Here is a 17,766-nt window from a genome sequence, read left to right as displayed (position 1 = left end):
GCTGGTCATCGATATGCCCAGGAGTCTTGTAAAAATCTTTGACTCAACGATAAGACCCCGAGAAGATTACCAAGAAATAATAGATATTCTCCAGGTGGTAATTTCAGTCTCATACACTGTATACTTTCTTTTGTCATTTTATTGATATAACTCCATTTATTTATTTTGTTGGGCAGTGCTTGGGCTACGTTCTCCCAGAAACACCATTATGGTAATTGGAAAATGCCTCTGGATGTAGTCCAATACCCAGTAAGTACTAGCTAGGTCACCACATCTTAATTTACTTCAATTCATTATTACCATGTTTTATTAGTTGATGATGAATCTTTTCCTCGTAAAGTGATGTCTGCAGTAGGGATCGGGAAACAACTTATGTGGATACTACATTTGCGAGTTCCTCATGTAGTACTCAATGAGAACGAGTGAAGAGATCCTCGAAATACGTAAAATATATATATAATTTATTTATTACTATTGTGTTGTTACATATATATATATATATATATATATATATATATATATATATATATATATATATATATATATTCGTACTTTTCCTTTCATTCGAATTGAAGCTTGTCCTGCGAGATAACCAGATCATCAAAACAATTCAAGAGGCATTGTCCAGATTTCTTATGGATGAAGTCATAGATCTCAAAGGCACGTACTACTATGACAATCGAGAAATATTACCTAGTAAGATTAGGGTTGAATGAAATCCCAAGGACATGAGTATAAGCTTTTATGATTTACAATGTACATATTCCATGCATGTACAAACTCTTGAAATATTTGTATATATATAGTTTCATACATATTAGTGTGTTATTAGCAGCGTAGAATTCATATACGAAAAGCTAAACAAAAAAGAATTAAATTGAAAAGAAACCATAAAATAAAAAGAAAAGAAATAAAAAAAGAACCATTAGTACTAGTTGGAAACACCAACCGGGACTAAACGTACCAGCCTCGAAGCAAGGTCTGCCGGACTATTTAGTCCCGGTCGGTAATAGCAATAGGGACTAAAGCTTGAAGGCCTTTAGTCCAGGATTCGCAATCCAGTTGGAAAATCAGAACTAAAAAGGGTTTCTCAACTGAAACTGATGCTCAGTCCTACACTTTTTCTTCTCTTATTTCTCTCCCTCCTTTTCTTCTTTCTCCCAACGCCTTCCTCGTCCATCTATTTTTTTCACTGTAGACAGCGGCTGCACCCGTGCACCTTGGCTCTACGTCCACCCTCCCTAGCATTCGTGCCATCCACTTCAGCAACAGCAGAATATTCTAATGGGATTGAACAATGATCATTGCCACCTAATTCTGCCAAACCACTCTTTTCTGATGTTGCTGCGACGGGAGAAAGGACTGCGACTTGCGAGAGAGGACGAATGCTCCATCTCAACTTCTAAGATTAAAAAAACAAAAACATTTCCGAGATACTCTTTGTTTGCGTTGTAGTTCTCATTTCATAGCATCTCCGACTGTTCCTCAATACTTCCCCCTATCTCCATAAAATTGTCATATTGAGAATAGCTATATTTTTTTTCTTGCTCCACCAGTTCACCAATACCTCTTCTTTTTTTTTATGGCCACCAATATTTCTCCCATCTCCCCTCAAAGAAAGGGAGAGATACAACTCTCCTAATACCATAGGGTACTATCCCAACTACCACTTTTCAGCCATATTTTCTCTTATACTTCTATAGGATCAACCTTTCATATGGGTATTGGACGAGATATATTGGGGTACTGCTGTAGCAACTCTCCCAACAAATCTAGAAAGTGATATTAGAGGCTACCCAATATCATCTTATTAGGAGAGTTGTATTGGGGGGACTGCTGGAGATGCTCTTAGTTCCTGGGCTGATACTCTCAAGCCCACTTGTATCCATGGGCTCAATATATACCCAAGGAATTGGTCTGCTTGGCTGTATACTCTCAAGCCCACTTGTTTCCATGGGCTCACTGGAAGGGACAAACGATCATCATAGCAAAATTCACAAAAAAAAGCGATCATCATAGCAACGAAACTTCTCCAGCACCTTAGGGATAGACTTTTTGCTGTCACAGTAAACATTAGTACCAGTACAACTACAGGATTAGAAAAACATATATCATCATAATTATATATACCCAAAAGATGACAAAGATACCACTGAGTCAAGCAGCAAGTGGACCATTTCAACTAGCAAAATCAACATACCTCTACCATCTGTAAGTAATATATTTCAATTAGATTTTTCTCCAAGAAAAATATCAAATAACAAGATTTTTTTTTACAGGGAGCTGAATGGCAATAATTCGAAGTATCCAAACAAAATATGTTGTGAACATCAACCTGCTTAAAATGGCATACTTATGGCTTGTCCATAAATTCAATGCAAGGAAGAAGGCTAATTGAGTGGAACGAGCAATACATATATTTAACTGAAATCAAAGGGTGGGCACTCAGTGATCCATGGATATCAGTAGTTTCACTCTAGTTCAACTTATTTTGACTAACTTTTCAGTTAGAGCTAGAAAAAATTAGTCGACTTGTATTAACATGAACAAATGATTCAATCCATGCCCATCTAATCTTAAAGACAAGCACATAACCAACGTGAAGTTAAAAATGATATCCCAAACGTGTATTCATATTGCATAGGAAAATTATAATCATAAGCATTTTTATGCCTGAGATAACAAACTCAGCACTCAGAATTTCTGTTCCAAAATGTCTCCGTGGTGACATTGTACAAACTTCACATGACTCGGCATCTCACGGTGTACAATTCCAAGTTAGTAATTAAGGCGACTCCTGCAGCCACCTTTTGTTCAGACTTTGCATAAAAGAAAAATTCGAGCACACGGGATTTGAATCAAACTGCCATATTTTATTTTCAGATAAATCTCTGCAGCAAAATTCTCGCTGTATAAATCAACTTCTTAAAGCAGCTTCTTACAGGGCTGTAACCCAGTGATGGAAATGTTTGAAACTGAATCTGTGTTGCTAACGGAACTGTAGGTTGAGTTAAAAAAAAACGGAACTGTAGGTTGCAATAAAGCCAAATGAACTACTGAGAACAAGAATTCTTATGCAAATAAATTGAATGCTAAACATAGTTCCACCATACCAAAGGTTCTGGAAACTAGATTGTACAAAAGTTACCAGTCCACAACAGGATGCTAGACTGCTAGTAGTTAGATATGTCAACTATTGGTGATCAATAAGTTTAATCTGGAATTTCATTTGACATTCAAGAACTTCCAATACAATACAACATATTCTGCCTCGATCAACTGGAAATCTCTAAAAACAACGGGCCCTGTATGGTACAGCTTTGGCCTATGGGGACAAACGCTTCACAGGCTGCACAAATAAAGAAAAAACATGGTTACCAAGCTTCTGAGTTTTAGCACAAACCGAAGCTGTGGTGGAGGAACATGACCAGAAAAAAACTGCAAAAAACTATGCCGTTTGGCTTCTAATATCTACTTATTTTAGCCATAAGCAGCTTATAAGTTGTACCAAATAGGGCCAACTATCTAGACAGCCCTAGGTAACAGAATTATACTTTTTTTTCCTTTTTGTTTCCCTTGTTCGATAAGGGTCAATAATATCATTGTTACCGACTGGTTTTGTAAAACGGATCATGTAAACAGATTTTCTATACTACAAACATTTAAGAAGTATTAGCACGAGAGTTTAATCACATTGGCACAGAAGATGGAACCAAAGTTGTTTTCTTAAGGGGGATGAATCGAATCTGCAGCTACTGCATAATATAATCTCGAAAAATAACAATCTGCGACATTAGTATAACTAGGTATTTACACAATCAACTATCGCCACATCTATCTACACATGCTAGTCATTCCAATAAATTGCAAGACGTATTCCAGTAAGCACCAATGCTTCTAATAATCAATAAATGATGTCTGCACACAAGAAATAAAAGGGTGAAATCGATGCGACAGTAACATGAACAACAGTCTAGTTTAGTCATGAATTGGCAAGGAGGCACTCAAGACCTTACTTTATGAAACAGCAGAAAACAGCTACACAAACTGATCAATATGATTCAAACTTCTGTTGCAAAGTAAAATGTTGCAGGTTTCCACCTAAACACATAAAAAGGGTATAGCTTTCTGACAGTAGCACTGGCCACCAAAAAACAATCTTAGAGATTGTCGCTATGTAAAATGATCATGTGCAATTGGCTTACCAAACTGTCTGACTCATAAACACCTTCAAAAGATATGATCACCAGGTCATCTACATAATGATCCATAAAATGGATCCGAAGCGAAATCATGGATGTGCTTCATGTGTACCAAACAAGACACCTATGTTTAGGATCAGCTTCAAAATAAAATGTAGCACCTCGAGAAGCTCTGCCATCTACCTCTAGCTTCTTATGTTGTCTAGCAATCCATTTTTTACCACATCGGCCTTGACCGACTACAAACTTCATAGCTTCAAGCACTCTGGCGTTTAAGATGAAGAACTTGACGAAATTTATATCTGCACAGTTGTCCTCATAATTTATTATCTGCATCTTCTTGAGATGCCGATCAAGGCATTCAAGTGGAGCATAGGCTTGTTTGTTCTTCGTAAGTATCCGAGTATATGACTGAAACGGGAAGAGTGAAGGAAAGCAACACACCATAAATTGAGTTCCAACATGATTTCTGAGTGCACAGTTTAGTGCAACAAACAAGTAGATGTATGTAAAAATTTAAGAAAGAAGAAAATCTCACCACACAATGTATAACTTCTCCACGCATGGAAAGCATTTTAAGAAGCCAGTGACATGATCCAGATCAGGAGCAGTGAAGGCTAAAGTCTTCACAGTGCGCATCACATTGGGCAGGCTAATAATAGGCACCATTTTCTGAAATAGTGTATGAACATAAACCATATATGGTCTGGTGAGGGGCGACAATATACAGACATGGAAATGCATTGGGATAAGTGAACGATGTAGCTGTACCTCAAAAAGCATGGTTCCAAGCTGAAATATGGGGATGTCGTCATGTAGATAGCCCAATGTCTTCAGTTTGGGTGCATGAATAACCCGGATCACCAGGCCATAACATGGAGGCCGTGGCATAATCGTTTCTAGGAGAGGGGCGTCCTCAACAATGAGCTCTTCCAGCTTTCCCTTCGAGCCTGACACACAAGGCTCCAAAGCACTGGTTGAGAACAGAGCTTTACTCCCGGTGGAGAACCCCATCTAGTCCCGGTTTCCCACCCGGGAGCAAGCATCCGGTTTTTTTTTCTTTTTTCTTTTCTTTTCATTTTTTTGTTTTCTTTTCAAAATAGGTTTTCGAAGTCGTATTGTACTGCTGCTAATTATACATTTATACGCGCGTATAGTATGTTTCGGTTCAAGCACAATGAACGTATTAAATCACACAATTCAAGCATAGAAATATATATATATATATATATATATATATATATATATATGCATGCATGCATCATATATATATTTACATGCACGCATGCATATGTGTATTTTACATTATATTATTTCATGTGCATATATTACAAAAGATTGCATTACAGTTGTTGTGATATAACAAGTTTCCTATCATCCTCTAGCTTGGCTTCCATGGCAGTGTTGGGTCGAAGTAGAACTCGCCCTTGGAATCGATGACCTGCTCATTAAAAAATCTGACTATAGACTCTTGAATTGCTTTGATTTGGTCTTGCCGTATGACCTTTTTCTCCAACCATCGAGCCTACAGGTTTGAATTAAAGGAAAATAAATTAATATATGTACATACATATATATATAAAGACATAGTAACACAATCAATAATAATAATTAAATAAATATATAGTGTATTTTTAACGTACTTTGAGTCTCTCTGTAGGAGTTTTTTGGGAGACCACCTTGATAAACTTGCAAATATAGTAACCACCGTAGTTGTTCCCCTGTTCCAGCCTTAGACACCACTTTACGAGAAAAAGATTTGTCATCCAATCTGGTGATCCGGTGAAAGCTATATGTTTAATTAATAAAGATGATGCGATTTAGGGGACTTACTTTCAAAGGAATTACATTCAGTGGCGCTTTGCATTTTCCCATGTGTTGCTTCCCAATAAAGGTTTTCCAAACACTGCCCAATAAAAAATTTGCCACGTCATCAAATATAGTTAATCATCATGTTTGTGTGTATATATAGTTGCTAGAGATATCGAAATTACCTCTGGATAATATCTATCATATCATATCTTGGTAGTCTTGTTATGGTTTTCTCATCGAGTCATAGATTATCAAGTGACTTTTCACCAGATCGATGTCCATCAATATCCAGTGATTGCTGCATGTGTTTATAGGATATAACGCATAACACTCATTAATTAACTAGAATCAACATATGAGCCATTAAGGATGATCGATATTATTAACACTCACTTGAAGTTGTAGGGAAAGATTATATCATTCTTGTGGCGTTGGTTCACTAAGAAGTTCATGAGGTTACTCTCTGACTCAGACTTCCAATTAGTCTTTGGAGTAACTGGGTCTTTGAATACTATATGGGGATCAACAAAACCAATTTCATTGCAGCCTTCCTTTCTGAGCTCTGTCATTGTAAATCTGCATATATATAGTACTTGTTAGGATAATTTATATGCATATACACACATATGATGAGTTTAATAATAGATCGAAAGGATTATTACTTATAGGCAATAGCAGCTAATGATAACTTTGTCCAGAGAGGTCAGGTGGCATAGTTGATGAAATTCTGCAAAGTCAACATACATAACATCATCGTCACGGAACCAATGTTTGTCTCTAATTCTAACACCAACGCAGAAGTCTCCACCGGTAGACGCCTGCATGTACCACTTGTTTAGCAGGTACATTTGCGTCCCCAGATCACATAAGGCTTGAGGGTTGTATAGGCTCTGGCCTAGTACAAATTTTTTCTTCCAAATATCAACCTCCGTCGCACTCTCAATGTTTCCATCACCAAACATCTGGTAAAGGTCGAGACCAGTCTCATCAATAAATTCACCAAGGCGATCCAAATCGACATCCGGAGGTATGTTTGCCTGATGAATTAATCCTAAATTCGAACCATATTCATTACCAACAACTAGCGGGGGGCTGATTGTTGCGATTGTTGTCCGAGTTGTGCAACTCCTTTCCCTGTCCGCTTCTTTTTCTGTGCCGCCTCAATTGACTTGGTGAGAGTGCGGTCATAGTTCGTTAACGTTGATTTAGACGGCTTACGAGATTCCCGCTATTGTTGCTGGTAAGAAGCCACCTTTTTTCTTAGAATATCTGGAGCTATGAAGAAGTATGGTTTCTCCGGGTTTCTCCTTGCTTCTTGATTCTTTTTAAGTTTGTCATAGAATCTGGACATATCTTTTTTATATGCATCAGTTACTTCTTCCTTCTCTTCAGATATTATTTTGGGAATAGCCCTTGGTTTCACGGTGGCTTTCTTTGCCGGCGGGGATTGGTTCTTTGTTTGTGGGGCTAGCCTCTTGCTAGTACTTGGCTTCTTGGTAGGCGGGGGCAGGGGAGGCGTTGGAGACCTCCTTGGAGGTGGTGGCAGCGGCGTTGGAGACCTCCTTGGAGGTGGCGGCTACGGCGTTGGAGACCTCCTTGGAGATGGTGTGGATGCAGCCTCGCCTTCCAACACATTGTCATCGTACAGAGCACTATGATGATCTGGCGATTGAATAATTGGATTTAGGTTGGGGGAGGATCTGCTACAAAAAAAGGAATGACATATTATTATGAACAGATTGTTAATTATTTAAGCCAATATAAATTAATGATGTAGTGTTTTCATCCACACCTATGGTGAGGTAGTTTAGGAGGAGGTGGAGGCGACATCCCGGGAATGATGATGTAGCGCTTGCGCCATAGAATGAATGTCTTCTCTGCTTCTCCTAGAGTCTTCTTGCCATCACCTCTAGGAATGTCAAGAGACAAATCACTAAAACCATTTTTAGCTTTATCTACCGAGATGGTAGCATATCCTTCTTGGATTATATTCCCATGAATCATTGGTGTCTTGGTTCGGTCGATAGGATTAACAAGACCGATAGCCACCTTGATTGTGGAATTCCCCTTCAGAATGTGTAGCTCACACGATGTACAAGGTTCAATGACGTCATCCATAGGGAAGCGCAGTCCTGTGTCCCCTTAATTTGGTATCTCTGTGGAAGCACTACTGCTTTTCAACTGAACAGATTGGCTAATGTTGATTCCTGGCTCTGATATCTGCTTGCTTGCACTCACTACTATTTGCACTTGCCTTCTAATTTCCTCCTACATTCTCGCTTCAAGGTTTTTTTCCCGCTCCTGCGCTTCACGCACCGCTTCCTCCAACCTCTGGAGTCGTTGTGCCTCTTCTTCCTTCTTTCTCTGATGGCTTCTGTAGGAAGGTCTGTCCTAAGGGAATCCATGCTCCCATGAGACACTTCCTTTGCCTCTAGTTCAGGCCACCAGTGTTCAATAGTCCTAATGGCATATGTCAGTTCATCCTTCTCTCTGTTGGGCCTGAGCGCACCACTAGCAGTAGCTCTCTGAGCATAAAACAATCTTTCTGCTGCTTCTTGCAGTCTTACGCCATAAATGCACTTCCCTGTCTCCTGGTCTAGTGTTCCCCCATGAGCGAAAAACTAATTCTTTGCATGCTCTCCCCACTCGAGTGATTCTGGTGTGATACCCTTGGCAAGAAGGTCTGCTTCCATTTTGTTCCACTTCTTAATGGCAGTCGGGTAGCCACCTGATCCCAAGTTATGGTGGTATGTCTTCTGTTGGGTATTACGTTGGTTCTTTATCACCCGACTCACACCCTCTTCCGATGTCTTGTACTGTATAAACTCATCCCAATAGGGCCTCTGCTTTGAGATCGGGCCTAGGACAGTAAAATATGGTGCTATGTTCTTCTTGACATACGTCGTGTATAGGTGTTTCTTCCAAGTCTGAAACTGGGTGGCCATCTTCTTCATTGCCCAATCCCTAACTCGCTCCTTCAATTCATCACCATCTATTATATCATCATAACCATCTGTTTGGAGCGTGAAATGTTCCAAGACATCATTCCAAATTAACGTCTTGTCATGATCGGAGACAAAACTGATATGAGGAGCATTGGTCTTCTTCTTCCATTCACGGGTACTGATCGGGAGCCAGTCCCGTACAAGGTAACCACAGTGGTGCATGAATTTCATTTTATTTGGCCCCCTCGGTTCGCCTGTATCCACATTGAACTCCGAGATGATGAAGCGTCCCTCCAATGGCTTTTTGGGACCTCAAACATTTTTACTCTTCGTTGTAGTTGTTGATGTCGATCCAGAGGGCTACAAAACATAAACATTATTTTTAATGTCATGAGCACACATAAGACATATGATAATATATATAGCTAATAATAAAAAATATATACTTGGCCAATATGTTGTTGCTCATTTTGTTCAAGAGCTAAGTACTGACTCCCATCATCTGCATCCTCTTGCACGTTATTTTTAGCACCATCATCGCCGGCAACTTGAGTGCCAGTGTTGATCAAATTCATCATCAACTCCTCCTCATCCATGTTTCTCGGGTCGGCCATCTAGCTTCAAAAAACAAAACCAATATATAGTACGTCAAATCTTTGATTACATGCGTAAAATCTACGAACAATATGCATTATTAAATCTTGCCCCTCGGTCCTGGATGCAATTCGCCACACTAGGGCGAACTGCACCGATACTAGGGTGAATTAGGGCTATACATAAACGGCCGAGGGTGAATTGCGTCGGTGACTAGGGTGAACCACGTTGGTGACATCAACAACGCGGTTCGCCCTAGTCACCTACGCAATTCGCCCTGGTGTGATTGTTTAGCGTTAACGATAACGATAATACGAATGTTGATCGACTAGGCTGCGAGAGAGGGTGGTGTGACAAGAGTGGCGGTGCTCCACTCCGCCGTATATATGTTTCTACACATGGGTGAACGAGGGCGGCGGTGCTCCGCCGTATACATAGAAACACATGGGCGAACGAGGGCGGCGGTGCTCCGCGACATATATATACATGCATATGAATACAAATGACGTATATATACGTGTCGGTGCGGTGGCCAGTGTGCTGACGACGACGACGTGAGGCAGGCCAGCGTGCTGATGACGACGACGTGAGGCGGGCCGGGGCAATGTCGGTGCGTGATGTTGTGATCCTATGTACCATGTGAACCATGTAGTCATTCATCATATATCTTAAACTAAACATAGTCACTTTATTAACTACAATATATCTTATGCTGACACGTAATACGAATGTTGATCGACTAGGCCGCGAGAGAGGGCGGTGTGACGAGAGTGACGGTGCTCCACTCCGCCATATATATGTTTGTACACATGGGTGAACGAGGGCGGCGGTGCTCCGCCATATACATAGAAATGCATAGCCGAACAAGGGCGGCGGTGCTCCGCGACGTATATACACATGCATATGAATACAAATGACGTATATATACGTGTCGACGCGGTGGCCGGTGTGCTGACGACGATGACATGAGGTGGGCTGGTGTGCTAACGACGATGAGACTCTCTTGTGTATCCTCTCCACACGTGTTGCGCGCTCGTCGATGACACTCTTGTGCATCCTCTCTATGGCTATGGCAAGATGGAGTTCCGCTTGCCCCTCGAACCCCCGTACCCTATCCAGGGCAGGGTCTGCGATGGTTGTGGCAAGCCCACGCTCGGTTATGTCTACCACTACTTCGAACAAGACCTCGACATCCACCAGGGCTGCGCCACACTGCCGGAACGCATTGTCCATGATGGCCGAGCCTTAGAGCTCCGCCGGAAGGCATCGCGAGATTCACCACCATGTGACTTCTGGAGACAACAAGGGCCACCGAAGTAGGTTCGGGCATATAGGTACCACAGCCACTTGGACGGCAAGGCTGTTGACTTGCACGTGGCATGCTTCAAGGAAATGATTCACGCGCCGCAGCTTCAAGAGGCCACCTACCATTACCAGGATGTGGGTGACGGCTCCCAAGCGAGCGACCCTTATATCTATGGCATGGTTGAGTACATGCTCCATACCAATAGAAGGCTTGAACTTGAAAGGCTTGAAAGGTACAGCAAGATTGCTCTCATCGTTGCTAGCATTGTCTTCTCATTGGTTTTTGGAACCCAGTGGCCATGACAACCGCACCCCATTGCCACAAAAGCCGAGAGAACTCACCTCGGGCGGGTGCGGTGGAGGGCCACGGGCGCGCATGGTGGAGGGCCGCACGAGGTCGTCGGTGCGAGGTTGTCGGCGGTGGAGGGCCGCACGAGGCGAGGCGCGGGCTCCGGTGTCACGGAAGACGAATCGGCGGCGGCGCGAGGAAGAAGAGAGAAAGGGTGGCGGTGTTCGACGAGGAAGAAGAGGAGGGGATCGATCTGTGCTAGGCACTGGCAGTTATATACCAGGGAGATTTACTCCTGGTGCCAGCCACCAGCTAGGAGCAAAGGTCCTTTACTCCTGGTGCGTGTTACCAACCCTTTACTCCCGGTGCGTGTTACCAACCGGGAGTAAAGGTAACACGCACCGGGAGTAAAGGGTTTTTTTGGCAGGCCACGAAACTACAGCCCACCTTTACTCCCGGGTGGGCTTCCCACCCGGGAGTAAAGGTGGGCTGCAGTTTCGTTTCCCGCCTGTTTTGAGCAAATTTTTTTAATAGAAATATGGATTTTCTTGTTAAATACATAGTAAATTAAATAAAAGGCATAAAATTATTTTGTTAAAAATATGGATTTTCTTTTTCTTTATTGCACATAGGAAAAATCTATAACCTAACTTTTTTTTATTTTTTATTATAATTATAAAACATAATGTAACTAATATTTATTATTTCATTAAAGCAAAAATGTAGTGTTTAATTAAAATTATTAAAACTATTGGTTTTGGACAGGAAATTTGTTTTCACATCATTTTAACGTTAATATTTTAATTTTTCATCACTCAATATCCTAATTTAACTTTTCAAGAGAGAAATCCCACCAAATCAAACATTAATTTAATTTGAAACATGACATAATAAACATCTGAATTCACAATTATTACATAATATCTCAAACACACACTACATTAAATCACTATATCATCAAGTGGGCACAGTAGTGAACTTCTTCTTTATGTATGTCCCTTGGTTATGATCGCGTCGTAACCATGGAGTGTCCTCATCATTTGCCAAGATGCTAGGGTCTTTGTTCACTTTGAAGGGCGGAATTCGGTCATACTTTTCATAATCTTCTGACATGTCCAACTTGTCCTCAATTCCCACGATGACTCTTTTCCCTGAAAGAACTATGTGGCGCTTTGGCTCTTTAGTTGAGTCATTATCGTTTTCCCTCTTTTTGGTTTGGTAGACATATCATTGACATAGAACACCTGATTCACATCCTTGGCAAGGACGAATGGTTCGTCTTTGTACCCAATATTACTAAGGTCTACTGTTGTCATTCCATACTCGTTGTCTACTGTTATCCCGCCTTTGGTCACCTTGACCCATTGGCACTTGAACAATGGGATCTTCAAAGTAGGTGCATATTCTAGTTCCCATATTTCATCTATGCGGCCATAATATGTCTGCTTATTCCCATTTGGGTCTGTGGCATCTATGCGGACACCACTATTTTGGTTGGTACTCCTTTTATCTTGGGCTACTGTGTAGAATATGTTCCCATTTATCTCGTACCCTTTATATGTTACGATATACCATGATGGTTGCATAGCCAATAAATACAGTTGCTCATGGATGCTCTCATCACCTTGACATTTTTTTCACAACCAACCACTGAAAGTTTCCATGTGCTTATGCGTAATCCAAGCTTCAGTCTTCCCTAGAAACTTGGATCGTAAGAGATCCTTGTGTGTTTCAATATACGGATCTACCAAAGAGGAGTTCTGTAGAACTGTGTAGTGCGCTTTATTGAAATAATCATCCTCCGTACCAATATATGTTTTCCTCCCTAGTGTTCCCTTTTCGCTTAGTCTCCCCTCATGTCTCGATTTAGGAACACCAATCGAGTCAAGGTCAGGAATAAAGTCAACACAGAACTCAATGACCTCTTCTATTCCATAGCCCTTGGCGATGCTTCCTTCTAGGTGAGCACGGTTGTGAACATATTTCTTCAGGACTCCCATGAATCTCTCTAAGGGGAACATGTTGTGTAGGAACACAGGACCGAGAATGAAAATCTCCTTGACTAGGTGAACTAGGAGGTGTGTCATGATATCAAAGAAGGAAGGAGGGAACACCAACTCAAAGCTAACGAGACATTGAACCACATCATTCTGTAGTTTAGCTAGATCAGTTGGATCAATTGCCTTCTGAGAAATTGCATTGAGGAATGCACATAGCTTCACGGTGGCCAGACGTACATTTGGAGGTAGAATTCCTCTTAATGCAACTGGAAGTAATTGCGTCATGAGAACGTGACAGTCATGGGACTTTAAGTTACAGAATTTCTTCTCTGGCACATTTATAATACCCTTTATATTCGAGGAGAATCTAGATGGTACCTTGATGTTGTTTAAGCATTCAAACATGATTTCCTTCTCTTTGCTTAGAGTGTAGCTAGCAGGACATAATTAATGGCGTCCATCATCTGTCTTCTCTGGATGCAGGTTGTCTCTTTCTCTCAAACAACGCAGGTCCTGTCATGCTTCAAATGTGTCCTTAGGCTTTCCATACACACCCATGAAGCCTAGCAGGTTCACACAAAGATTCTTCGTCAGGTGCATCACGTCGATCGAGCTGCAGACCTCTAGGGCTTGCCAATAGGGTAGGTCCCAAAATATGGACTTCTTCCACATGGGTGCGTGACCATTAGCGTCGTTCGGAATAGGTTGGCTACCATGTCCTTTTCCAAAGACGACTTTCACATCATTGACCATATCGAGTACATCCTCACCGGTTCGGTTGCGAGGCTTGGTCAGGTGGTCTGCCTTTCTTTCTTACAGGGTGATTTGCAAGAAGAAATCGACGATGGCTAAGGTACATGACCTTTCGACATTTTTTCAAGAATACACCTCTAATATCACCGAAGCAGTGTGTGCCGCTCTCCCTCGTAGAATCAAAGCTCCTCCTTGACGTCCGTTATCGCTCGGCAGAGAACATGCTCGCCAAAATGAATATGGTCCGCTAGTTCAGCTAGCTACTTTAACCTTCCTTCATGTAAATATGCAAGCTTCAAGTGATTTTGAGCTCAAATTGCTTACAAATGAAAAAATACCACAATAAAGAACCATATATATATATAGTGAACAAAATGGGATAAGACAATGATGAAACATGAGAGTATGAAGTTGGTAACCTTTAGAACCGAAGAATCGACGGAGGAATCGAAGAAATTGATGGAGGAATCGAAGAATGGATGGAGAAAGAGCAAGAACACTGCTTAAATTTGAACTTAAGCTCTCGAGCGGGCTTGGGGAGGAAGAAGACAGCCAGCAGGATTTATAGCTCAAAAACATGTTTTAATAAATAACCATCCGTACTAGTTGACCTTGCTTACGTGATCATCTCGGTGAGCATTTCTCCATCGGACGACATCGTACTTGGTCAAGGAAGAGCTCTGATTCTACGAGGAAGGGAACACGGTCTTCCACGACCGTTGCCGCTCTCCCTCATAGAATCAAAGCTCCTCCTTGATGTCCGTTACCGCTCGGCAGAGAACATGCTTGCTGAGCTGAACACGGTCCGCAAGTTCAACTAGTACGGATTTTCTATAATTTTCTAACTATTTTCTAAGTTTTTCATTTCATAAAAAGTTAAAATAAAATGTTTAGTCGCGGAGTCCATAGAAATGACCATATTTTGACCTAGCAACGCATTGTCAATTGTCATTGCGTTGCATTGCACCCCGGACCGGACTCCTGGACAATAAAATACTATGGTCGATCGATGCCGTTCTTTGTCGTACAGTCGCACGGCGACGGCTGACGGACCCGTTCAACCACCAAATCTGTCAGGCCCGGCTGTTCGGGCGTATCGTCAAAAGAGAACATATTTGCTTTCTATTGCATGGCCTTGCATTGCATCTGTCATACCAGTCGGAGGCACTAGTCCCTACACTCATTTTTAATACACTATAAATTTCTCATTTTATAAACAAATAAAATTAAAAAACTCTAAAATTCTCTATATCTCTAAACAATGAAGTGTGCTATGCATGCTACAAATGAACGGTGAATACTAGTTTTTAATAGCTACTTTAACCTTCCTTCATGTAAATATGCAAGCTTGAAGTGATTTTGAGCTCAAATTGCTTACAAATGAAAAAAAACCACAATAAAGAACCATATATATATAGTGAACAAAATGAGATAAGACAATGGTGAAAAATAAGAGTATGAGATTGGTAACCTTTACAACTGAAGAATCGACGGAGGAATCAAAGAAATCGACGGAGGAATCGAAGAATGGATGGAGGAACAATGGAGGGAGGAAGCAAGAACACTAGTGCAGTGAGCTCAAAATGTGCTGAGCTCAGGCTCGGGGAGGAAGAAGGAGACGGCCGATATATAAAGGGGGGACCTTTAGTCCCAGTTGGTGGCTCCAACCGGGACTAAAGGTCCCTCCCAACGGCTCCTGCGCCAGACAGAGGTGGCAGAGACCTTTAGTCCCAGTTGGAGCCACCAACCGGGAGTAAAAGTCTACCTTTAGTCCCGGTTGGTGGTTCCAACCAGGACTAAAAGTCCCTGCCACCTCTGTCTGGCGCAGTAGCTGTTGGGAGGGACCTTTAGTCCCAGTTGGAGCCACCAACCGTGACTAAAGGTATCTCTAGTCCTGGGCGCAAAAAATACCGGGACTAGAGCCCATTTTGGCCGAGGATCAAAGGTATGTTCTCTACTAGTGAAGGGTCATGGAGCTGATCTGTAGACTCTGGCAACCAATGCTACCATCTAGAACCAAGCTCACCAGGACAGGGCATACTGACAGGACGGCATGGAGAGCAGTCCCAGATATGTGGACCTTGGCAAGTGTGAGGTGCTTGAGGTTGGGGAAATTGAGACTACAATTTGGTAGTGTGAGCTGGTTGAGGTCTGGGAAGATGAGATAGGAAAATGAGGATGCAATCCGCTTGCATAAGTGCAAGGCACAGGTTGCCTGGTAGAAGACGGAGCACAGACGGCGGAAGTACACTGTATGAACAAATCTCCAACTTCGGGAAGTCGTTGATCTGGGGGGATTGCATCAATGTGTCGACAATCTGGAAGTCATTGCCCCATAGGTGATAGGTGAGTGAGAAGTGACGGAGAGGGCCCTGGTGCATGCTCAACAGGCTGCAGATGGTGGCCATGTGTGCATCCTTGTTTAGGTTGCCATAACTGATATCGGCCTCGAGGTTGAGAGGCGCGGTGCGCCAAAGGGGCTGCCACCGGCGAGAGAGGATCTGGGTGTGGGCTCCGTCCTTGGTCGAGAGGAGGGTGATGATGCTGTCAGGAATCTCGTCGGGGAGGCGGCTGATAAGATCCAGGCCCCGGGGTGGCACCTGGCAGTTCTTGGCCACTGGCGCCATCCCTCCTCTGGACTCCTCTTCTTCCTCTTGGCTCTTGCATCCATAGTGGCACCACGCGTCCACTATAGCAAAAGGAGCACTGGGTGGAACCGTGCAAAGCATGATCAGAAATTTCGTAGAGAAATCGAAAGAACCTAGTTGCTCCAAAACCCTAACCAAAACCCCCAACAGGCGCCCCAGTCGTGCTCCAAGTATTTACCTCCAAGATGACCATCCACCTGCCTAGGGGGCTTTTTGGAATTCAACCATTATGGGAAGTGGGCTTCGTTAAAATGTCATCCCGCAACAGGGCTTCGCCGGATCGCCATTATGAAACATGGCCACCATGCTAAAATGCCATTGAAGAGCTTTGGGACTCTTTTCTTCCTCTTCTGCCCCTGCCCCTTTCCTTTTTGTTTCATAGGATGTTGCTCAGACGGAACAGAGGCGTCGTAAAATGGAACGAGCGCTCTTCTTCATCGAGCGCTCATCTTCTCCGAGCATGGCGAGCTCCCCACACCCACCCGCATCCCCATGCCCCCATGCCGAGCACCCCCACACCCAGCATCACCCGCCTGTCCCACACACCATGGCTGACCCCTACTCACCTTGGCAGTGTGACTGCAACGCCTCCCCATCACCGTCCCCCACACCGGCCATGGAGTATAGCACGATGGCTCCTATTGCTCGGCCTCCCACGATGAACAAGCAGGAAGAAACGAAGAACAACAGGCGTTGCCTACCTACTACACATGAGTGAGCGGGGCTGCTAGCCAAGGACGAGCAGCGCACTGCTGGCCCTATTGTTCAACCCTATGTGCAATCAGAAGAACAGGAGATCGATGCCTTCAAGAATAGAAAAAGGGCGACAACAAAATCGACGAAATCTAACTCAAAACTCCATCATTCGCTCCCAAATTTTGCGAGAAATTCAACTACCTATGAACTCATCCCCAACAAATCATCTCTTGGGATTAACCCAAACTCTGGAAAATCTAGAACAGGAAACCGGCAGCCACAAAATCGTCGAAAAACTGGACCAAATCAAAACAAATCGTGACCAAACTTTTCACAGGCCATCACAAGGGAGTTGGTGAGCATACTCTAAGAGATCATCGCCCAATTTCAACCCAAACTTTAGGAAAATTAGATCACGGCCAAGAACACAAAAACTCCCCAAAAACGAAATTCGTTCAATTTCTTCGTGCTCGAATTGATTCAATCAAATTTACTTAAGAGGTAGCATCAACTCATGTCATA

The 17,766-nt window shown here is 42.6% G+C and overlaps 1 protein-coding gene across 1 annotated transcript; it reads right to left on the bottom strand.

Moving 5' to 3' along the window:
* Positions 1-4,304: 4,304 nt before the first annotated feature.
* On the bottom strand, positions 4,305-16,527 carry LOC136548376 (F-box protein At1g80960-like). Its single transcript, XM_066539931.1, has 5 exons — positions 16,338-16,527; positions 4,974-5,152; positions 4,744-4,874; positions 4,647-4,671; positions 4,305-4,589 (listed from the first exon to the last, which is right to left on the bottom strand). The coding sequence occupies exons 1-5, from the start codon at positions 16,525-16,527 to the stop codon at positions 4,305-4,307; spliced, it is 810 nt and encodes a 269-aa protein (XP_066396028.1).
* Positions 16,528-17,766: the final 1,239 nt, after the last annotated feature.

Source organism: Miscanthus floridulus, chromosome 4, assembly GCF_019320115.1.
Source record: "Miscanthus floridulus cultivar M001 chromosome 4, ASM1932011v1, whole genome shotgun sequence".
Classification (NCBI taxonomy): Eukaryota; Viridiplantae; Streptophyta; class Magnoliopsida; order Poales; family Poaceae; genus Miscanthus; species Miscanthus floridulus.
This window is presented reverse-complemented; position numbering and strand designations above follow the sequence as displayed.